This window comes from Eptatretus burgeri, chromosome 16 (genome assembly GCF_056783735.1).
Source record: "Eptatretus burgeri isolate ZD-2024b chromosome 16, Ebu_testis_v1, whole genome shotgun sequence".
NCBI classification, from domain to species: Eukaryota; Metazoa; Chordata; class Myxini; order Myxiniformes; family Myxinidae; genus Eptatretus; species Eptatretus burgeri.
In genome coordinates, this window is record NC_140976.1 from 9,272,268 (window position 1) to 9,296,677 (window position 24,410).

General features: G+C 43.9%; 1 protein-coding gene across 8 annotated transcripts in view; it reads left to right on the plus strand.

Moving 5' to 3' along the window:
* The window catches only part of LOC147010459 (uncharacterized), a 153,681-nt gene that overhangs the window by 105,458 nt on the left and 23,813 nt on the right, over window positions 1-24,410 (plus strand). For 7 of the 8 annotated variants that reach the window (XM_085858785.1, XM_085858787.1, XM_085858786.1 and 4 more), the window contains one exon: window positions 10,663-10,820. In XM_085858785.1, the coding sequence (XP_085714911.1) occupies window positions 10,736-10,820 (85 nt within the window). In that variant the 5' untranslated portion in view covers window positions 10,663-10,735. Of the gene's footprint in view, window positions 1-1,558; window positions 1,654-10,662; window positions 10,821-24,410 lie in introns of those variants that run through there. The other variant, XM_085858782.1, reaches the window with a different exon arrangement.

The window sequence follows — 24,410 nt, forward strand, 5'->3', positions numbered from 1 at the left end:
GTGCAAACTCGCTCAGATCGCTTGGGGAAAATTATTATTTGAATAATTATAAAAACTCAATTCATAAACAAATCATTCCTTGTGTGACTGATTGATCAAAACAACCTTTTAATCGGTTCCTCCACCTTTAGGTCCGACATTCCAGGTTCCAAGACCCCTGTGGATGAAATGTTGTGGAGCACGAACGAAGGGTAAAAAGCCGAAACGTCAACGTTTTAATCCTTCCCACGTCGGTTACAATAACCTGATCAACGTCGTGTTCATTTAATCCATCGGTAACTTGTCTACCAAGGGACATCGACACCGACCGGTTTACTTGTCGACCCACGAACATCGACACCAACCGGTTCACTTGTCATTGGGATAGGAGAGGGTTGGAGGGAAGTAAGGTTCCAGATGGTAGGGCTCGGAGGGGGTTGGAGGTTAAGGTTCCGGATGGTTGAGATTGGAAGGGGCACGGTTTGCTGCGGATTGCTTGATATCATGACTCATGAGACGAGAGAGAGGCTACCTTGGACAGGTAACCAAACTTATCTTTGATTGATCAATGACAAGGAACACCTCGGTGTTGAACTTCTCCTAAATGGATGTGATCACATTACAGGGTCTTCATCATCTCCATCGTCGATCCGGTGGTTCCACATCAGGACGAAGCTTGGCGATGAATTGGACTCGTTATGGCAACAAAGTTTAATCCCTCGGTTTTTATTCGAGGTCCTGAAGTTCTGTCCACTGGGAGTTTACACGTTGAACAAGACCCGAGTAAGGACCACGTGATGTTCACATTTCTGTTGTTCTCTTGAATACAGACTCTGGTTTGGTGAAAACACTCAAAAACTGTTTGAAATCACAACGAGCAAGAATCTTAAAATGGAAACCCGTCCGTATGGGTCTTGTACTCGAACTAAACTCGAGGAAAATACCAACTAATAAATAAATAATAAATGTGAAGTTTATTTATCCGTTTTCTCCATATTCTCATCATAATCGGGTTTATTGATATTTTATGACGAAAGTTTAAGGGGTAAATCGGACGGAGGAGGAAGAACAGCTGAATCCAGTTCACCCGGTTTGTCAATGACCCTTGTGATTCATTTACCCGAATGAGAACAATTCACATTTCTCAAGTGTGTCACGTGACGTTATCGGTCCCTCAAGTTATTCACTTTCTGGCGATTTTAGCAAAGAATGTGTCACCTGGTGTTGGCTTTGTCACTTAGTGGTTCGGGTCGCAGCTTGGGATCCTGAGTTCAAGCCCCGTTGGCCGCTGAATTAAAATACACCAGGAGGTTGACTCAGCCTGTCATCCTTCCGTGGTCGGAAAAATGAGCACCAGTGTCGTGGTAAGGGGGACACTGCATCAGCGGCACAGCCGCGTCCCAACCAATGATGTAACCAGCAGCCACAGACAGAGATAGAGACTGAGACTGAGACTGAGACTGAGACTGAGACTGAGACTGAGAGAGCACCGACATCACCTCACCCTCTCTTGGCTTGGGTCCCATCTATTACCCGCCCATATTAACTTTTACAAGTTCCCAGTCACGTGACGTGGACTCACCCAGTCTGTTTTTGACGACATGTAAACCAATTCACACCCATGAGATCATCATTCCCTTGGTGGTTTCGAGCCGGCGACCTGAGCGGTGCACGGTATGTGTTGTGTTGTGTTATTTGATGTATTAAGTGAATATGTGTTTGTGAAGACGTGATGATATAGACGTCTTCATGACTCATAAGATGAAAAGTTTGATTCATGTTGTACGAAGTGAAGAACTCACGTTTCTCCTCTCATGACTGTTTACCTCGGTCGGTTGTCGTCGGACTGATACCACAGTGTACCATGGTGTCATGCAGGATCCGTTCTGGTATTCTTGGTTAGTGGAAGGGTTGTGGATTTGCGACCCGTCAGTGTGTAGTTAAGTTTACATGAAGAGGGTTAATTATCCCAGGACTGGTATGTTTGAGCATCAATCACTTCCACTACTCCATCGTCCATACACATTTATACAGAGATTTGGGGTCTTCATCCACCATAAAGTGCAAGTTTTAGGGATTTTGGTGGATCAAGTCAGATTTCAAATATTTAAATTTTAAACAAGTTTTAGATTCATCCATCGAGTGGTTCAGGAATGTTTAAAAGTAAAACAAACATTTCACGAACTGTAGTTTAATAATAAAACAATTTCTCGCTCGTTGGAGATTCCAGGTGAACATTTTAATATTTATTTATTAGAGAAGAACAAAATAATATGATCGAAGGTTTTTATTCCCGAGATGATCGCGGATGTGATCCCAACCTTCCCCCGGGGTCTGTGATGAGGTACGGGGGCCCTATGTTGGTGGGTTCCGTGGGTCGTGTTCCATGATGCCATCTTTTTGTTGGACGGATTTTCATGTTACTTCACTCCAACAAATACCTTACACGATGTGATCTGTTTTGGCTCAAGTTATTCCAATGGAGCCGCTGGACAAAAACATCCTCACTATAATCAATGAACCGATGTTTGTGTGTTTCTGGGTTTGTTACCTCCACCACCGAAGGTGAAGGAGGTGATATTTTCACCCCTTTTTGTCGGTTTGTTTGTTACCTTCACCACCGAAGGTGAAGGAGGTGATATTTTCACCCCTTTTTGTCTGTTTGTTTGTTACCTTCACCACCGAAGGTGATGGCGGTTATGTTTTCACTCCTCTCTGTCTGTTTATTTATTTATATTTTCATTTGCAGATGCTTTCCAATGTTTCAGTGATTTTTTTCCCGGTGTATGTATCGGCTTTGATGTCCATCGGCATGCAAAGTTTCAGCTTTATATATATTGGGTAAGCTGGCACATTGGGTAAGCATATGAACCGTTCTTCCCCATCGTCTCAGGTCACTCGCCTGTGTTTGATTTCTTTCCATTTATTTATATTTTCATTTATGGATGCTTTCGAATGGTTAGGTGATTTTTCCTCGTGTATTGGCTTTGATATCCGTTGGCAAACAAAATTACTGTGCTTCCCCTTTTTCTCAGGTCGCTCACCTACATTTTTTTCATTTATTTATTTTCATTTTTGGATGCTGTCTGACAATTACGTGATTTTTTTTTTATTTTCATGGTGTACCAGTTTCAATGTCCATTGGCACACAAAATTCCAGCTTTCTCCGTAACCTGGAAGATACCGATCTGGAATATCAGTGAGTGAGTGGGTCAGACAGTGGTGAGAAAGAGCTTTATATTTTATATATACATGTATATGTATATATATATATATATGTATATATATATATATATATATATATATCTGTTCCTGAAATACAGCCAACATGCAAGCGCAAACATTTTAGGGCCACCTTACTCACCATTCTCCTGCGGTGTGCAGTATCAAGTTTCGTTCAAATTGGGCAACAAAAAAAATTATTAAAAAATCAATTCCCGATTCAGTCAAGTACTCTGGGAGTATTTGATCAACATAAACAACCTCAGCGGTTTAGTTTGCTGGAGCTATCTTTTTTTTTCTTGAAATGATTTTTTTCATCAACCGCTGTCACAACAGGAACCCAACGGGTTCACAGGTCATCTATCAACATACTAAAAGTCATGGGAAAATGATATGATAGAGGATAGAAAGTTTCTTTGCTGATTACTTTGAGAGTGAAAAGAAGAAGAAGAAGAGGAGATCAACAAGGAAATGCAAGGAAATCTGGCACAGGTGGAGGCCATTCAGCCCATCATACCTGCACAAACCCCACACCAACCCATCGACACAAGATCAAAGGAAGAAAATACAAAAAAATGTTTTTAAATAATGAACGATTTTCTTTTTTAAGTGTCAAGTTTTTGTATTTTTTTTCTTCCTCACAGGGGGCGGGACATGGGATTGGTTAAAAACACACAACATCAACCAAACAACCCCCCCCCCCCCTTGACGAGACCCCCATCAACAGCACTCGGTACACATGCACACAATCACCCATCAGTGTTCAAACTACCTCAAAGTCTTGTCAACATCCCCATACCCCTCCATAACTTCCAGGTACCTATCAAATTAAAATTTAAACTTATCTATTATTTCTACTGCAACTACCTTTCCAGGGAGACCTTTCCATTCATTAACTACTCTCTGAGTGAAAGTCCCCTGTCTTACGACCGTCTCAACTCTCCTCTTCTTTACTCTTAGGCTATGGCCCCTGGTCCAGTCACTGTCTACTCTGTTGAATAATTAATCTTCACTTCTTTTGTCGATACCTTTCATGATCTTAAACATCTCTATCATATCTCCTTGTAACCACCTCCTTTATAGTGTGTAAAGCCCTGTCTGCTTCAGCCGCTCCTCATAGCTGAGTCGAGCTTGGTCCGGAATCAATCCAGTATTCCTGCGCTGAACCCTCTCCATGGCATCTGTGTGCTTCTTGAGTTGTGGTGACCAAAACTGCACACAATATTCTCGATGTGGCCCTCACTAAATTCCTGTACAATGTGAACACCACCTCTTTTAGTTTATAAATAATCCCCCTCCGAATACAACCTAAAACCCTCTTTGCTTTCCCTCGAGCTGCCTGACATTCTGCTGCCTGCTTACCTCCCGTATCTATTTCCACCCCCAGATCCTTCTCCTGTGTGACACGCTCCAAAATTACCCCTTACATCCTGTAATCTCTATTTTCATTGTTCTTTCCCATCCCCAACACCTTACACTTGTTCAGGTTAAAATCCATCTGCCAATCTTTTGCCCAATCTACGCAACAATCAATACTTTCCTGAATCTGATCACCTCACCCTCTGCTATCCACCTCACCTCCAACTTTATGTCATCTGCAAATTTGGAAAGTTTACTCTTTACTCCATTATCCAAATCATTGAAGTAAATCATGAATAGTCATGGTCCGAGTACTGATCTCAGAGATACCCCGCTACTTGCATCCTCCCAGGAAGAGATCCTCCCAGTCACAGCCACTCTTTACTTCCAACCACGAAGCCAGTTTCCAATCCAATTAGCTACCTGACCAGTCACTTCACAATCCCTCACTTTGGCTAACAACCTCCGATGTTGTACCTCATCAAATACCTTCTTAACGTCTACGTATACGATGTGCACTGCCATTCCATCATCCACCCAATCAGACACTGCTTCATAGAACTCTAAAAGATTTGTTTAGCAGGAACTACCTTTGGTAAACCCATTCTGACTGTCTTTAATTAGTTTGTATTTGTTTAAATGGTTCCTCGTCTGGTCCTTAATTAATATCTCCAACACCTTCCCCACAACTGAAGTCAAACTCACAGGTCTATAGTTTCCCAATTCTTTTCTGGCTCCTTTATTAAATAATGGTGTTACATTTGCTCCTGTCCAATCCTCCAGTACCTGTCCTGACTCCAGTGAGAAATTGAAAATATCCGTTAACATCTCGCTTACCTGTTCAGCACCTCCATCAATACTCTCAGGTGAATATTATCTGGACCCGGAGCCTTATCTTCTCTTCGATTACCTCGCTGTTCCTTTACTTCCTCCACTCCAACCTGGATCTTCTGTAAAAGCCCTTCCTCACCTCCTTGATCGATACTCTCAGCTGTTGGTAATTCTCCTGACTGTTCTTGTGTAAAAGTTGAAGAAAAATACCTGTTTAATAAGCCTGCCATCTCACTTTTAGCACTAACCACTCTCTCTGCTATTCCTCAATGGGCCCACACTGGTCCGAACCTGTTCTTTTCCCCTGATATGTTTAAAGAAAGCCTTATTATTATGTTTAATATCCTTAGCCATGTCCTTCTCGTACTCTTTCTTGGCTTGTTTATTTATTTTCTTCACTTGCCTCTGTTTACTTCGATAATAATATTAATCTAATTCCATTCCTGTTATTTTAAACCTAATAAATACCTTCTGCTTCTCCTAAATAGCATTCCTTATCTCACTGCTCAACCACCCTGGTCTCCTTCTGCTTCTAGTTTTGCACCTCATTGGAAAGTACTTACTCTGCACTCTACACATTTGGTCCTTAAAGGTTTCCCATTTCTCTGATGCTGATTGTCCTGTTGTTGGAGTCTCCCAATCTATATCACCCAACTCTCTCCTCATTCCCTCAAGATTTGCCTTCCTGAAATCTAATAGCCTTACCCTACTATCCTGAACTCTAACTCTTAACAGAATCTTTGCACACACAATGTTATGGTCACTTGCTCCTAAATGCTCCCCTACCTCCACCTCCTCCACCATATTGGGATCATTACTTAAAAGGAGGTCGAACACTGCACTCCCCCTCGTGGGCTTATCTACAAACTGGGTTAAAAAACAATCCTGGACTAAAACTAGGAAATCTTCATCTGCTCTTCCCTTTCCCTGTTCCTGGATCCAATCTATCCCTGGCAAGTTAAAATCCCCCATAATCAATAATCTTCCCTTACCGACCACATGCCCTTTTGAATTCTTAAATTCAGCAAGAGAAGGATATATTATGCAAACATGGCAGTTTTGTGTGAGGTGTCTAATTGTCGCCGAATCCAATCTAATATATAAAGCTGAATTCGTGTCTGTGGGTGGATTTTGTTGGTCTGAACAAGGTACGTTTTCATTTCAATGAAAATACTCATGTGCTGTCTGCTGTTGAGATGTCCAGTGGTGTGTTGTGATAAAGCAGCTAGCTAGCGCTTGCCAAGCCAGCCGTTCCTTATCAACGGTTTCTTTCCAAGTGCTTGCTTGAGTGCTTAAGCCACTTGGCCAGCGATCTGCAAGAAACGTGGTAACTGAACACACCCCAGATTCATGACATAACGATGAGGATAAACATCTATAGCATTATTATTTCAGCCATATCGATGAATTTGTCCCTCAAGGGGTGGGGTTTGGAGGAGGCAGAGGAAGGGCTGGGCTGTGAGGAGAGACTTAACGTTGCTCGGCAACGCTGGGTACCCCTGCTAGTGGATTATAAAATGCAAGCAATAATACAAAATTGACCCCCAAATAGTCACACTGATTGAGAAAGTAATGACGCCCAGGAACTCAACTCTGATTCTACCTTACGTGGAAATAAAGATTGAAATCCCAGGAGTAGAGATATAACGTGGTATCTTACAAGGTGACAGCCTTCCTCTGACATGCAAAAACGACCAAAGAAACAAGAAAGGCGACACACCGACTGTACATGGATGATCTAAAACTCTTCACCCCAAATGATGAGATTATCAGATCAACTGAAACCAGTAAAGCAGTTCTCGGAGAACATCGCATGGAGTTTGTTCTTGACAAATTTGCCAAATGCACATTTTTTCAAGGAAAAACAAAAAGAACAGACAACATCTCAATCAATGAAAGTACAACAATACAGGAACTAGAAAATGAAGCATCCTCCAAATTCCTCAGACAAGAAGAAGGATCTCCAGGTACAACACAAAAAAAAATGCATAAAATAATCAGAAAAGAGTGTTGACACAGACTAAGATGAATTCTGAAGTCATCCCCTCTCCCTGAGAAACAAAACCAAAGCTATTTAAACCAACGTGCAGTGCTGGTATTCCAATATAGCTGTGAAATTATAAACTGGTCACAATTGGAGATCAAGAACCAACCTCGGAAGGATGACAGGCAGAGACAACCCCACCTCGTATTAATTCAACAGCCAAGTGGTATTTGAACTCAGGATCCTAGGATCCCAAGCCCACCACCCTAATCATTAAGCCAACGCAAAGCATAATATAACTTCCTCCCATCTCCTGAAACCAACAAATGGAGATAACAACCAAAGACAAGATGATTCTTTGTACAGTTGGATAGATTCATGGCAGTTTATAAGCCTGGTGTTGGCTTCGCAGTTCGAGTGGCTGGCTTGCGATCTTTGTGTCCTGAGTTTGAACCCCAGTGACTGTTGAATTAACTCCAGGTGGGGTTGACTAAGCCTGTCATCCTTCTGAGGTCAGTGAAATGAGTACCAGTGTACTGGTATATAGGGGCACAGCATCAGCGGCACAGTTGTGCCACAACAAATTATAGCTACCTGGCAACCAAGCTGCCATACCCAAGAAGAAGATGGAAGTCAAGGCATTCATTTAATAAATATATCAAGCATGGATTAGTTCCTGGTGTGGAGTGACCGATTCATTTCAGGAAGAGAGATTGGTTCAGGCATCGGTTCATGTTTCAGGATTGCAACCGAATCAACTGGTCACAGCCAAGTAAAAGGTGACAAGATGCTCCAGGATGTTTGTGTCACATTTCAAGATCTTGTGTTTGTCTTTTTTCACTCCAACTCTTCTTCACAACATGAGATAAAGTTGAGAAAGTTCGAACATTATTCTTTAGTAGTTGGTTTGGGAATGGTGCTTCAGATGTTTAATTGTCTCGAAGAATTCTTCACTTCACTCAAAAATGTTTTTATTCGTCGACAGCCATTCTTTATTTAATAAATAAAAACTGGAGAAATGAACTGTAAAATGTTCTTTCCCTTTCACTTCGGTGATGAAAACATGATATTGATGTAATTTTTAATTGGAATCAAGTAAATTTAGCGGCTCATTTTGAAATGGAAACAAAAGGGTTAATCATCCAGAATCTAGAACAGGTGTTTGTGGATTCTGTGTGTACAAATTAGGTTAAACAGTGTTGTTCGAGAATTTTACTCCAAATGTCTCTCTCCATGGTTCGTTTTATGAAATATGACTGGTCTATCTATCGTGTGTGTGTGTGTGTGTGTGTGTGTGTGTGTGTGTGTGTGTGTGTGTGTGTGTGCACATGTGTGTGTGTGCACGTGTGTGCACATGTGTGCACTACTGGTTCAAAGTTTGAGAACACCCCCATTTTTCATTTTTTACTGAAATGTAAGCAGTTCAAGTCTAGTGAATAACCTGAAATGGTACAAAGCTGAGTGGTAAACTGCCAGAGGTAAAAAAAAAAAGAAAAGTTTAGGTTCCCAAAAACTGAAAAATAATGGAAATTTCAGAGTTGTTAAAAAAGGCCATTTTCAGGGAACAAGTGATGGGTTCGCAACTGCAGCTGTTCTGCAGAAATGGAAGTTAAATTAAGACTTGAAAGTTGATGCAAACAATTTCTACAGGTGTCCCAACTTGTTGATTCGTGAGAAACCCTCTGTCTGGAAAAGCAGTGTTGGAACAGACTGTGTTGGTCCACCCTCTGAAGCATTATTTGGACAATATTGCACTGCAGGAAGTAGTATATTGCTTTCATAATGGTGAGAAAAAGACAATTAACAAAGGAAGACAGACAGACCATTATAACCCTTAAAAGTGTAGGTCTTTCCTTTGGAGAAATTGCAAAGTAACCAAGATGTCAGTGAGTACAGTTTCCTACACCATCAAAAGGCCCTTGGAAACTGGAGGAAACTCTGACAGGAAGAGGTCTAGTAGACCCAAAGCCACAACACAATCAGAAGACAAGTTTCTGAGAGTCAACAGCTTGCGTGAAGGGCGGCTCACAGGACAGCAGCTTCAAGCACAGCTTAACACTGGTCGAAGTAAGGAAGTCTCAGTTTAAACGGTGAACAGAAGACTTCGAGCTGCAGGTTTGACAGGTCGAGTGGCAGTAAGAAAGCCATTGCTAAGATGGCAAAATAAGAAAAAGAGGCTTTCCTGGGCCATGAAGCACCACCAGTGGACTACTGAAAACTGGAAGAAGGTCTTCTGGACCGATGAATCAAAATTTGAAATCTTCAGTTCATCATGCAGGGTTTTTGTACGCCATTGAGTAGGAGAAATGATGGCTCTTCAATGTGTGACACCAACTGTCAAACATGGAGGAAGAAGCGTGATGATCTGGGGCTCTTTTGCTGGATCCAGAGTCGGATACTTGCACAGAGTGACAGGCATCCTGAACCAAAAGGGTTACCACAGCATTTTGCAGCGCCATTCAATACCCTCTGTTCTACGCCTTGTTGGTCAGGGGTTCATCCTCCAGCAAGATAACGACCCAAAACATACCTCCAGGCTATGTGTGAACTACCTTAGAAGAAAAGAACAAGACGGTAGGCTTCAAATCATGGAATGGCCAGCGCAGTCTTCAGACTTATACCCCATCGACCTGGTTTGGGATGAACTGGACAGAAGGATGAAAGCAAAGCAACCCAGAAGTGCAACATATTTGTGGGAACTTCTGCAACATTGTTGGGCGGAACTTTCCGAACAATATTTAATTTACATCGTAGAAAGAATGCCACGAGTATGTTTGGCTGTTATATCTGCAAAAGGTGGCTACTTTGATGAGTCAAAAATTTAGATTAAATATTCTTCAACAAAACGATTCCATGATTTATTTTTTATCTGCCATTATTTATTTGTTCTGTGTTTTAATTTCAGAGTACATTGAAACATGAAACTGCTTAAATTTCAGTAAAAACTGGAAAAATAGGGGTGTTCTAAAACTTTTCACTGTGTGTGTGTGTGTGTGTGTGTGTGTGTGTGTGTGTGTGTGTGTGTGTGTGTGTGTGTATTTTTGTATAATTTTAAAAAATTATTATTATTGATTCTCAGATACAGATTTGATAACATTTCTGAGCTGGTTTTCCATCCACTTTACATGGTTTGTGTTCAATTCCTCGATGATCCATTCCAGTGGAGGATAACGAGTTAAATCCACAACACACTCGCTTTGTTTATCTTATCTTGTGACTGTGATTTCTCATCTTGTGTTATTTTGTCTATTTGTGATTTACTAACTCGTGTTTTGAACATTTTTCAGATTTGTTCTCTTTGAGAACATCACCAGATCTCGTGAGGTTTTGTGAGAGATTGGAAACCACAAACCGAATGTGATGAAGATGTTCAAGTTGATGAAGAGATTATTTATTCGAGATGTTCTCATGATCCTCTTCATGGGTTTGTTTTTCACCTCCACCGGTGAGTCCTGAAATTGTGGAATCATCATCATTGTTAATTACTTCTTATCCTTCTCACCCAGGATGGTGGAATAGTTTGATTTGATCCCAATGATCCTTTTCTTTCCAAAACAAAATGTTATCTTTATGGATCATGATTGTTAAACCCATGTAGTGGGATATTAGTTTGTACACATTAATAGGATTATGAGGGTGTAACTCCTGGGGAATATAAAGGTTTACAGGTTGATAAGGAATGTTCTTAAACTCAATGTCTCATTAGATGTCCATTGGTGTAAGGAATTCCACAAATGTTTGTTTTCTTTGGTTATGTTTTTTTTTAAAGTGGGAATCGATTTGTAATTACCTTTCCCTTATAAAAGGTTATTCAAGGTTCCCTGAACTAAACACAAACATTTTTTCTCCAATACTGGAGAACTTTCCAGACTCGGTGATGTCATGGTAGAGTGTCTGTTCCGAGTCTGGGAGGTCGGTGGGTCGAACCATGACCGAGTCAAACCAAAGATTTTAAAATAGTACGTGATGATTCCTCACTTGATGTTCAGCATTTAGATGATAGAACATGGATAAACCCCACGGGTTGCCATCCAATTAGGAGGGAAATTTCTCCCTCAAGGTTCCCTACTGACTGCAGAGAGGAAATCACCACCATTAGATGATAGCAACAGCACCCAGTGTGTTCACGGAAGTTCCTTCTCCCAAGATCAACGTCATGTTTGTCCGATGTCAAGTCTTGTGTTATCTGCCATTTCTGTCTGCATGAGAGTACATGATTTGTGTGTAACAGCTCTTCCATGGGCCTTTGGATTTTTAGAAAAATTATTCTTTTCAAACTTTATTCTTAGTGTTGTGTAATGTTTTGTAAATTACGGCATTATTACGTAGGTAGTTGAAGTACTTTGATTCAGATATAATGTATGGTGATGTGTCTTGGTAAATCTTGTTCAAATTTAACTGTTCACCTTTACAAACCTGATTCACCTTTGCAAACCTGATTCACCTTTACAAACCTGATTCGATAAAAAAATATCTTCTCTCCATCATCATTATCATGTTTATCTCCAGTAAGATGTGAAGTTTCCTTGGAAAGTGAAGGAAGAGTTTGATTGTGGAACAAACCGCAGGTACACTCTTCCTATAAATGTTCATGAATGTAGATTGTTGGAGTTCATCCTTATCAGGTGAAAAATTAAGCCTGGTGTTGGCTCCGTGGTTAGAGTGGTTGGCTCAGAATCCCTGGGTCCTGAGTTCAAGCCCTATTGTCTGCTGAATTAACATCAGGTGGGTTTGACTGAGCCTGTCATCCTTCTGAGGTTGGTGAAAGGAGTACCATTCTACTGGTAGAGGGGGCACAGCATCAGTTGCACTCCAATAAATGATAGTTACCTTGCTGCCACTTGCAAGAATGGAACAGATGAACAATTTGTGTGTGTTTAACTGTTGCACTCTTATTGAGATGTGTGGTACTGACCTGGACACTGTGGTGGATCCAATCCTTTTACTCATTTTGATAAATGATCATTTTCCCACTGGAAAGCTCCAGATGGATTTGTTCATCCAAGGAAGTTCAGTGTCATCTCTCGGGGTCTTGGGGAGATCGGAAAATTTTATTGAAATGAAGAATACAATATTTAATCCCACATCCCCTCGATCTTTGTCACAACTCATGAGCAGTGTGTTGCTGCTGGTTTGCATTACTGCTCAGGATTGCTGTTGTGTAGCTGATGCAGTGCCCCCTGTAGGTTAGGGCAGGAATTTATGATAAATCCTGAGAAGGTTAGCACCAACTTATCCATCTTTGCCAAATATACCAAGGGATGTTGTATGTCCACCAGCTACCTCTAGCAGATGGGATAACCAGCAGAACGTCCATCTCAGTGACATCACTTTGTTATTTAACACCATGCCTGTGAATCACAAATCATATAGTTTATAATTGGGTCTGGAAGTTTTCCTTTATATTGTCACAGTTTTGGAAAACTTATCTCGGGGGAGAGCATACATGAACACGTAGGTGACCTGAGGATCAGTTATTTCATTAGTCTTTGTGTAGATAGTCCTTGGTCCCTTGTCAAAGGTTGTTCATGTGGGCATGCATTGGCTCGGCTGTATTTTTCCAGTGTAATGTCTCTCCCCTCCAACTCTGGTACTTTCAATCTTTCTTTCTTCACACCATCATTCTGTTCAATCCTTCTGTAAATTTCCATCCTTCCTCCTTCACACCATCGGACCATTTCCCTACTCTGCCTTTCTCAATCCACAAATTACCTCCCCTTCATCAAACATCCTTTCAAGAATTCTACCTTCAACCCTGCTGTTCAATCATCCCTCAGTCCCGCAGAGTCTCTCTCCGTTTTTCACTCCATTTTATATACATGTGCACGGCACGGCGCGTGATGCTTGGTGTTCGTGGCCTGCAAGGTGCGGCACTTTTCGCAGGTGTGGTACATTGCTGAACTGCACAAGTGAATTCTTGTGCATGAGGGAGGGGTCGGGGGCTCTGGTCACGGCCTTGGGTGCATAAAGGAAGGGGTGGGGCTGCATTGAAAGCTCCCTTAGAATGGCGTGCCAATTTCCACAAGTGACGTCGTGGAATCGCCCCCATCGGCTGCAGATTAATGAGAGAGAGAAGACTTGTGGGAGGATTGAAGAAAGCTGATGTGAAGAAGCAGAAAGGCAGAAGCGAACAGGACTTTCCATCAACCATTCTTTTTTCCAACATCAGTACCAACTCACCCCTCTCACCCCTCTCACCCCTCCCTCTCAAAGCAACCATCACATTCTTCTCCATCCAAGCTACCCTCTCACCTTTCTCAAAAACTCCCCCCTCACCTCTCTTCCTCAACTCTCCCCACTTACCCTTCTCCCTCCAATCACCCCCCTAACATCCACAAAGCTGCCTCCTTCCCCTGCCCTCTCTCCTACATCAGAGGCTGTATGGACATGTGGCTCGTTTTCCTCTTCAGTTGTCATCATGCCAGTTGGCTACGTGTGGGTACCTCTCTCACCTGTCATGGCACTTCAGCAAAAGCTTTCTGTGACCCATTGGGACTGACTCAATCGGTCAATTTCGCGACCCGGATCTCAACCAATGGTACTCTATCTCTTCTGGATCTGATTTTGACAAATTTCCCTGACAATATCTGGTGCTCTTCCTCCACTCCAATCGGTTCTTCTCACCACGTCCTTGTCAAAGTGGACATCTCTGGCTATTAATTATCAGAGAACCACCTCACCGCCGTCAAGTCTGGTATTTCACTCAAACTGACTGGCATGGTCTCCAAGCAGCCATTAAACTTCAAGACTGGTCTCCCATCACTACTTTCTCCAACATCAACTCATCCTGGGAATTCTTTCAAACAAACTTGCTCTCTCTCGTACACAGATTTATCCAACCTCATCTTCAGTTGTCCTACTTATCCCTGTGTCGTAAGAGGCGACCAGGGTTGCATCAGGAAGGGCATCCGGCGTAAAACATGTGCCAAATCACTATGCGGATCATACGGATGATCCGCTGTAGCGACCCCTAACAGGAGCAGCCGAAGGAAGAAGAAGAAGAGATCTTCAGTTGTCCTACCCTTCCTCCCACCCTTTGTTCACTGAAGCTTGTGGCGAGGCAGTTGTCCTGAATCAACTTGCCTTTGCCTCATGGATAGCAAACCCAACTGAAGGTAATCTCCGTTCCTTCCATAAAGCTCAGAACAAGTGTGTATCTACCCTCAGGAGAGCCAGAAAACAACATCTTTCGAAGATCAAGTCTGAACTCTCAAAGCTATCTCCTCCTCCAAATCCTGGTGGCGTCTAATCAAATCTGTTTCTGGTGTATGTTCCTCCTCCATCCCTCCCTTACCTCAAATGGCCACACTGTTGATACCGCACATAAAAAGGCTGAATGCCTAAACTCGGTGTTTGCATCGAAATCTTGTGTCCAAAACCCATCACTTTCTCTACCCACCTTACCCAGTCGCACCCATCTGTCCATGGACTCTGTGTCCTTTTCTCCTGACAAGGTGGAGAGCTTGCTGTCAAACCTCGACTCAGATTCTGCAACCGGTCCAGACGGCATCACCCCACGTGTCCTAAAAACCTGTTCCTCTGCTCTTGCTCACCCTCTCTCTGTTCTATTCACCCTCTCATTTGCTCAAGGTCATCTGCCATCTGCTTGGAAATGAGCAAACATTACCGCTCTGCAAAAAAGGTGCAAAAATAGATCCCGACAACTACAGACCAACCAGCCTTCTCCCAATCATCAGCAAGGTTATGGAATCCATCATCACTTCAGACATTAAATCCTTCCTCTTCTCCAATGGCCTGATTTACGATCATCGATTGGGTTTCAGACTCGGTTACTCTACCCTGGATATGCTGCTTCTGCTCTCCCATCAATGGATGGAGGTCCTCAATGCCAGACAGGAAATCAGAGCCGTATCCCTTGACATATCGCATGTTTTTGACACGGTCTGGCGCCCTGCCCTGCTCACCAAACTCTCTTCTGGAGGTATCCAAGGCCATCTCCACTCATGGTTTGCAGACTTCCTCTCCTGTCACAGTCAACGTGTGGTCCTCAATGGAGTTTTCATCCCCTCTTCCTGTGCAGGCTGGAGTTCCTCAAGGTAGCATTCTGGGCCCTGTTCTTTTTCTGGTTTTCATCAATGATCTCTCTGACTCTGGAAAATCCTCTATTTCTCTTTTCTGATTACTCCACCCTGTGCCGTACCTTCTGACATCCCTCAGACCGGCAAGCAGCAGCTTCTTCACTCACTGCAGATCTGGGTAAAATAACAAACTGGTCCAACACGTGGAACATGTCTTTCAATCCGGACAAATCTCACACTCTCACTATGTCTTTCCGAAAGGACTGTTTGAAAAACTCCCCCCATCTACTTTCTCAACAATCCTCTGGAAGAAGTCCTTTCTTTCAAGTTTCTGGGTCTCACTATTTGCCATGATCTTTACTGGTAAAGCCACATTTCCAACCTGGCCTCCAAAGCCAGTCGCCGACTGGGCATCCTCCATCGTGCAAAGTCCTTCCTCGACCCACCTGAGCTGACCACATACAAAGCTTTTGTCCACAGCCTGATGGAGTACTGCTCTCCCCTCTGGGCTGATGCTACTGCCTCTCACCTTTCTCAGCTTCAGGCTATGGAAACCAAGGCATTTCGAATCATGGGCATCTGCTGCGATGAGGCTGAGTTTTTGGGCTTCTCACTCTCTCACCGCAGGTCGGTCGGTGGTCTTTCTGTCTTCTACCATCTCCTCTCTAGTCTTGCCCCCCCCCTGTCTGTGATTTGTCCCCACCATATTTCCGCAATGCACTCAAGGTCCGCCAATAACCCCCTTCTGGTGAAACTACCAAAATCACGAATCACTGTTCACCTGCACTCTTTCATTCCTCTTTTTCCCACCTTTTCCCTTCCTCAATTTTTCTACCCCTGTTAATCCACCCCAAACTCACCTCCTTCAAATTCACTGCTTTCCTTCCTGAAAGTCCCTGTAATGTCCATCTTGTATACCCCATGTTCCCCTCCCCATCCCTCCCCCTTCAACAGATCTCCGAATGTCTCTGTTCCCCACTCTTTTGTCTTTTCCACTTCCACCCCACTTGTCTCATGCCCCCCACCCCCTCACTGGGCATTGTGTGTTCGCTGTCATACGAGCCTCGACAAGGTTAACAAAAAAAAGGAAAAAAAAAACAGGACAAGCTCACACTTGCAGGGACGAAAAGAGAAGCCTCGTGAGGGAAGTAACAAAAACATGTGAGGGTAAAGAAAGTAAGGTGTGTCGAGCTTCTATGTAAAAAAGACACTTCCTTCCCAAATGTCGTCCTGCCCTCTCGATCCTGTCAACCCCGAAGGACGAGGAGGGTGAACGGTAGCACCTCATCGATGGTAGCATGAGGAGGAAGAATCTGAGGCAGAGGAGGATGACTTGCCAATGTAGCTCACTTAGGCCGAAGTCACATTTGCTCTACGGCGAGGATACGGCGGCCGTACACCCCCAGAATTGACAGAAACGTGCAGCGGCCGCAGAGAAACTGAGGTGGCCTCAGGGAGGCCCTACGCCGTTTGGCTATATTTTACAAGCCGTAGGGGCGCCGTGGAATTATAGCGCGGAGTTATAACTTTTTTTCATTTCTACGTTCGCCGTAGCAATTCGACAAGCCAAGCTATGATGTAGATGTGTTCCACGTCGACCATACGTAGGGCGTACGGTGGGCTTGCGTTATTCGTGCGGCTGCCGTAAGCTCTTCTTAATGAAAAATGAATTTTCCCAACCCACAAAAAATTACGGCGGCCGCACTATTTCCACGGTCGCCGTACGGTGGCCTTGTGTTCTGTGTAACTACCTGCGGGCAACGCAGGGTCGACGCACGGTTTCCCTATGCCCGCCGTGCACCTACGTACGGCCTCCATGGCAGTCTGCGTTGACCGTGCGTCCACCGTGCGCTACCGCTAGAGATCGGAGTATAGGTGTTTGCCTATATAGTGGTGCCCCCAGAATCCGAATTTAATTCGTTCCAGGAGGCTGTTCGGATTGCAAAAAGTTCGGATTCCAAAAATATTTTCCCAATAAGAAATAATGGAGTGAATTAATCCGTTCGTGGACCCAAAGACAACCCACTTTCAAGACACTTTAAACTGAAATTCCCCATGTTTAAGGTAAAATAAGATGAGTAAATGACCTTCGGTGGCGGTGTATTGTATGTAAACTGGTACAATCACCACATACAAAGGTCCACACAGGCTCGAGCTCTGGCCTGGGTTCCGATCGCTCGCGCACTCTGTGAGAGCGCTGCCCCCAGGGCAGCTCATCAAACATGATGCCCGCAGAACCACAATCACTTTCATCAAACGCATTAGGCTGACGTAATAATGGATATTCCAAATTACAACTGGTTTTGCTGTGAAATTCAATCCTTGCCCGACAGTCCGTCACACCACGTGATCGGATTGCTTTTTCGTTATTGATTAAAAAAACAAACATCACAAATGAACGTGAAAACACGAGGTAAGGCCTAAGTCACATTTGGCTCGGTGGCCGGAGGGTCTACAAAATGTACGGGCACTAGCAATTATAAAGCGGCCGCAGTATTTCCACGGTCACACAATGTAGCAGCAACATATGTTTTTATTTTTCGGGTAGACCCACGGGGTATTTATAAATTGTGGAGACCAAAAACGTGGGGGTGCCGTGCGGTCTTTGATTTGATGTCACACATTGACCTTAGGGCGTTCCTGCGGCGGCCATAGAATTTTCAAGGCAGACGCAAGGTGCCCGCAAGACGACACAAGGTGACTGCAGGGGGACAGCAAGGTGACCGCAGGGGGGCCCAAAGTCGAACGTTCGGCAAGACGGACGGTAACGAATGGGTTAATTTTAATTTTTTTTTTACCAGTTTTTTTTTCGGCTTGTCGAATTTCTACGGCGAACGTAGAAATGAACAAAGTTATAACTCCGCGTTATAATTCCAAGGCGACTTTACGACCTGTAAAATATAGCCATACGGCATCGGGCCACCCTGAGGCCACCTCAGTTTCTCTGCGGCCGCCGCACGTTTCTGTCAATTCAGAGGGCGTACGGCCGCTGTATCCTCGCCGTAGAGCAAATGTGACTGAGGCCTAAAGTATCGATCGACACACGAGAGAAGCTTTCATGAGTACTTCCACCGACGAACTGAATGAACAAAGCGCAAGGATGCGGGTCGAATAGGTGGGAGAGACGCGTGAACAAACATGAACGCCATGTTGTGTTCGGTTTTTTAAAATGTATTAGGTTTTTAGGGCAAAACTTTCTCGAAAAAATTGTTCAGATTCCAATTTGTTCAAACAATGGGGCGTTCGGATTCTGGGGGCACCACGGTATATTATAGTTATAGTATATTCAGTTACATATACTGGTATATTTTTATTTCAGTAAAAAAAGAACTAGTATATATACCCACTCATTACCGTCCGTCTGGCCACACGTTCGCCTTAGGGCCCCCCTGCGGTCCACCTGTGGTAGCCTTGCGGGCACCTTGCGTCTGCCTTGAAAATTCTATGGCCGCCACAGTGATGCCCTAAGGTCACCGTGCGACATCAAATCAAAGACCGTGCGGCACCCCCACGTTTTCGGTCTCCACAATTTCTAAATACGCCGTGCGGCTCCCTGAAAAAAAAAAAACATATGTGACTGCTACATTGTGTGACCGTGGAAATACTGCGGCCATGGTATAATTGCTAGTGGCCGCAGACTTTGGAGACCCCACGGCCGCCGTAGCAAATGTGACCTAGGCCTTATGTGGGACGTTGGAGAGGAATTGCCTGCTGGGTCTAGACATCTCATGGATGCGGCTGCATGTACCCATCGTGTCACATCACCACTGCCCATCTTCCCCATCCATTTCCCTCTGCATTCTGTTGTATATTTGTGTGAGGTGAGGGAGAGAAGGAAAGATTGCTTTCCTTTTTTCCGTACGTTACTTTTATTTTATTTTCAAGTCCTTCTTGTTTTATTCTTTGCCCCTGAGTTTATGATGGCCAAGTCTCTTGTTAAAGTAAGATTGAAGAAGAACACGTGTTTGGATTAAATCTGCTCTCATGTGTCTTTTTGCCTTTTTGCAAACAAATACTTGCTTTTAAATGATTGCTTCCTTGTGTGTTTGTAATACATTATTGTTTTTTGTCATTTTCAATCTTTCTTGATTGTCTTTTCCTTTATTGGTCCAACACAGTGTACAAGTGAGGTTAGACAGGATGTTCTACCCCAATAATTTGCTTTGTTAGCCAGCGCACACTCATTGTCATGCTCGGCAGTAATTTGAGTGTGCACTGAGGGCACGTGACCCCAATTATCTGGCCGTTCACAGGTAAGGTATCACGCAAAGTACTGTAACCCTGCCTGGATTGGCCATGCTTATCGGCTCGGCATTCCTGGTTGCGTAGCAACCTGCCGGTGCATGGAGTTGTCTGTGCCTGGCAGCCTCAGGACTGGGCGTTCGGGAGGGACCCAAGTGCTTCCCCTCGTGGGAATCCTCAAACCCCGGATCCATAACAACATTAAAACCTCTCACAACAAACAAACCATTTGTGTCCAACTCGATGAACTATTGTTCTCCTCTGTGGGTTGGGAACCCTGTTTCCACATTGCAATCTTGGATGTGGTTAACACGAGCTACTTGATTATGATCTCTTATATTGTCAACACAAAATGATATTCACAGATGGCTCATGCAAGGGCGATCAACATGGGGTGAAAGGTCGACACAACAATGCAACATATATGATCTGTCTCACAAAGGATGGAGAATCGTGTAAGGAATGAAAAAGTAGAAAAATATTGTTATGGTTTTGTAAATGTACCCCAGGGGAGAGCATTCATGTGCACATAGGAATTCCCAGAATGAGTTATTTCATGAGTTTACGTGGTAGGTAGGCCTTTGCCTTTCATCCGGGGGAATGAGGGGGGAAATGTATTGTGAGGATTGCTTGTGTATTCCTGGTGTGATGTCTTCCCATTTGCCATTTTTAATCTCATCTCTCCACCAATAATTTGCTTCACAAAACCCCACTTCAATAACCCCTCCTTCAGTCGGTCGTTTTTTTTCTCATCGGTCTTTTCTTCAACTCCGCAGTTTGTCGTTCGTCCTTTGGTCCGTCTGTGTCCCTCTCCCTTTCCACTCGATCCATCCACTCACTCGGTTATTCCTACATAATCAACCATGTGCTCATACGTCTGTCCATTAGGTACTCCTCACTCTTCAAGTCACCACCAACCTCTGTCAAAACCAATATGGGCGAATGTGTCCCTCCGTTAAACAATAAATCCTGTGGACCGGTCAAATCGCCTTCCCACATTCTTCCTTCCCTGCACTCCGACATTTGTCACACAGGAGAACGCTTATCCAACACATGCACAGAACAAAGGAACATTTGCACGCAAGGGAGGGAGTTGGGGAGCTCCCTCGCTGCACCCTCGAGGGGAGGGGCGTTGGTGCCCGTGGCCGTCATACATAACGACATGGGGATTTTCCACAGCCCATTGCTGCACCCGCCCCGTCAGACACGCACCAATGGGAAAGATGCTCACATGAAGTTTGCTCCCTTGAAGTTATGCCTAGTATGGCACATATTAAGACCAATACTCGACACGGTTTGTGGCTGTTGTCGATGCACCAGTGGCGCGAGTACATCTCAAACTGCCTGTTTGGGAGATTGACTGCCGGAGTGTGGGTTGGCTGGACCCGGCTGCACTGGGTAAGAGGCGCAGGAGTAAGTTATGCTGGAGCCGGAGCCGAGCGGCCCACAATCAAGGGCGTGATGAAATCCCTGGGGTCTCCACTTACACTCACGCCACACGCCTCCAACACAACACCGACACTCCACCACCCAACCTCTCACCCCCTCATCCACTTTTAACCTTTGGACCGACACAACTCTGATTGGTTGCGTGAGTAAAGTGGGGGGTCGAACCAAGACTCCAAACTGCCTCTTTCTGCTTCTCTTGTCTCTTCTTCCTAGATGAATGATGGTGCCATGTCTGTCGTGTAAGTCTGCTTCAGGGGAAATACGTGCTCAGGGCATAAGTCTGCTCTTCTGTTTCTTCTGACTTTGCTTGCTTTTAAAATACGCGCTGACGGATTATATATTGGTTGTGTGTGTGTGTGTGTAAATAATTGGTACATTTCAAACCTCGATTGGGTCCTTTATTTCATTGATCTGACTGAGTGTGTATGTAATGGATAGATGGGAGTTCTGCTACACCATTTCACTTCGGTGGTGTTTAGCCAGCGTTCATCCAGGGTTCACTCGGCCACAGTATTTGGAAGACAAGTGAGTGCTGTGACCATGGTCTCTATCTCAGAAAGTTGTACCAACGAGTAGGTAATGCGACTGGACTTTTAGTACCCTGCTCGGTGTAATTACTTTTACCGGAATTGGTTGACAACCCTCTGGGCCATTGAGTTATCTGTGGTTCGGGGAGTTATCCATGGTCCGGGGGCCTCAGGGTCTGTAGTGGCGACAGGTCTTAGTACGCACCTCATGAGCTCTATGCATGTGCTGAAGCTGTGACAATATTTAAGGACAAAGAGCTAATTAGGGAGAAGAGGAAATGACTAAACAACTATCATCAAGTGAGGAGATAAAGTGATTAATGGTAAAAATGGAAAAGTAATTTTTGTTTTTCACAAACTTAACAAGGATTTGTTTAACACCTTGGGATAGAAATTATGTGGATCAGACATGTCGAGCAATAGCCCTTCATCAGTGTAAGAGGGGGTGTGGGTGGATGGAGAATGATAAAGTAAGGGACCGGATCCAGATACAAAGGTTACATGTGGGTTGAGACAGGATTTACATTTTCTTGGGGAAAAAGCAAATGATGAAAGGACTGGATCAAAGATGAGGGTGAAAGATCTGGGGTCAAAGACCAAAGGGAGTGATTGCATTGATTGAAGGATTCCAATAACTGAAGAAAAGGCAGTTAATTAATTAAGAAGAAGATTATTGGAGAAGATGGAAATAAAAACCCAGAAGAGATATAAAAGAGGAAATTGCTACATCATCACACCATTTGAAAGCCTTTATCCCTGAGCAGGGGTCGGCTTTTTGCGGGCTCCAATCATGGTCCCCTTTCTTGTGGCAATGTTTTTACAGCCGGACGTCCTTCCTGACACCAACCCTTTCATCACCTTGGACGCTGCAGGGATAATTACCAGTATACTGGTTCTCATTTCGCCGACCTTCGGAAGGATGACAGGCTGAGTCAACCCCCCTGATGTTAACCGCCTTAGCCACAAAGCCACACCAGGCTCATAAAAGAGGAAATTACTATATAACTAACTATAACAGCACTCAGTAGAATGCACACCTCCAGCAGGCTAAACAGTTTAGGTTTTGTATCCCACCGAAAGGCCAGATCTGCATCCGGATGTTCAACAAAATCGAATCATCTAACTAACTCATCCACCAAGTTTTGTCATCATGTGTCTACAACTTTTTGAAATATCACAGACAGACAAACAAGGCGTCAGGTGGTAGCCTGACAGGGATGACGAAAATCATGGAAATGACGTCACTGTCATCTTGAAATTTGACAAATATAGTGAAAAAACATTGACAGCCTCACTTTTGTCCTTCGGAATCTCCTGGTAAAGTTTCTGGAAGATAGCTGAAAGCGTTCTCGAATTATCACACTCACAAACTCACAAACCAGACAGACTGACATATGATGAAAATTTTCAATTTTCGTCAAAACGAACAAACTCAGATTGGGATGAAAACGAAACGTCCATCGACCTTCAGTGAAGGAGGATGTAACGATGATAAGTGAATGAAGTAGATCCATTAAATGAGGAAAAGTTCAAGTGAACTAAAGAGAGTTAATCACATTTTGTAAGAGTTTGGTTAAAAATCCCCATTCTCCAATCGGTGGACTCGCGCCTCGAATTGTCCAACACATCGTGACGTCCTGTTGAACCTCCTTTGGACAGAACCTTACCTTATCCCATGAAAATATGGTTATTGTATTTATACACCGTGTCAGTTTGAAATGTAGTTTTTAATATCATCACAATATATTTATCCTCATTATACTTCATGGGCGTGTGTGTGTGTGTGTGTGTGTGTGTGTGTGTGTGTGTGTGTGTGTGTGTGTGTGTGTGTGTGTGTGTGTGTGTGTGTTTGTGTGTCCTCCATAACTCCAATAACCATAAAACCGAGCAGCCTGAAACTTTGCATGCATATGAAGAAAACTCCATGGAAGTGCAAAATTGGGTGTTTTGGTGATATGAATTAAAACACCTCCCTTTACAGATAATTAACAACCTCATTCAATTATATCCTTTATCGGGTGATCCTCAGCCTCCTCGCTGTCTGGGGTCTGAAAGCGTTTCCTGAGTAACCTCGCTGGGGTCTGAAGACACCATGTTTTTTGAGTTGGAACAGGCCGTAACTTGGAACAAGCTGTTCATCAAAGTGACGAATTGTTGGTGACATTGCAATGCTTACAAACGCCCGGAGTCGTTAGCGTTCATTGTTTTATATCATTTCTGCAGATGTGTTCACCACGAGTATCTCTTAAACTAAAACGAATTACAAAATGTAAGCAGCAGAATCGAACTGACAAGCAGTTCCAACTCAGAGAAAATTAATCATTTGTCCAATTCGGACATATGTGATATTTTGGGCGTCTCCAGGAGGTGTATGTTTAATATGATGGTTCGGTGATTGTCAATTGCGTGCTAAGGTCAGGTCAGGTCAGGTATGGGAGCATGCGCCAGAGCAGCGCGTTGCTGTGTCCACTTTCTGCCAGTACTCCAGGGGCCTCCGTCTGGCCATCCCCCAGGAAGATGCCTGGCCCATCCCCATCTTGTTGAGATGCCGATCAACCTGCTGCAACCACGAAGCACGTGGTCGGCCCATTGACCTCCTCCACTCAGGAGACTCCCTCGCTGAGAGAATCTGGTGAGCAGGATCATCTGGTGAGCCACATGTCCATACAGCCGCAGCTGACGCTAACGGACTATGCAGGTAACAAATCTCATTTGAGTCTCTCTCAGGAACCGCTCGTTGGACACAAAGTCCGAGCAGCGATAGCCAAGGATTCTCCG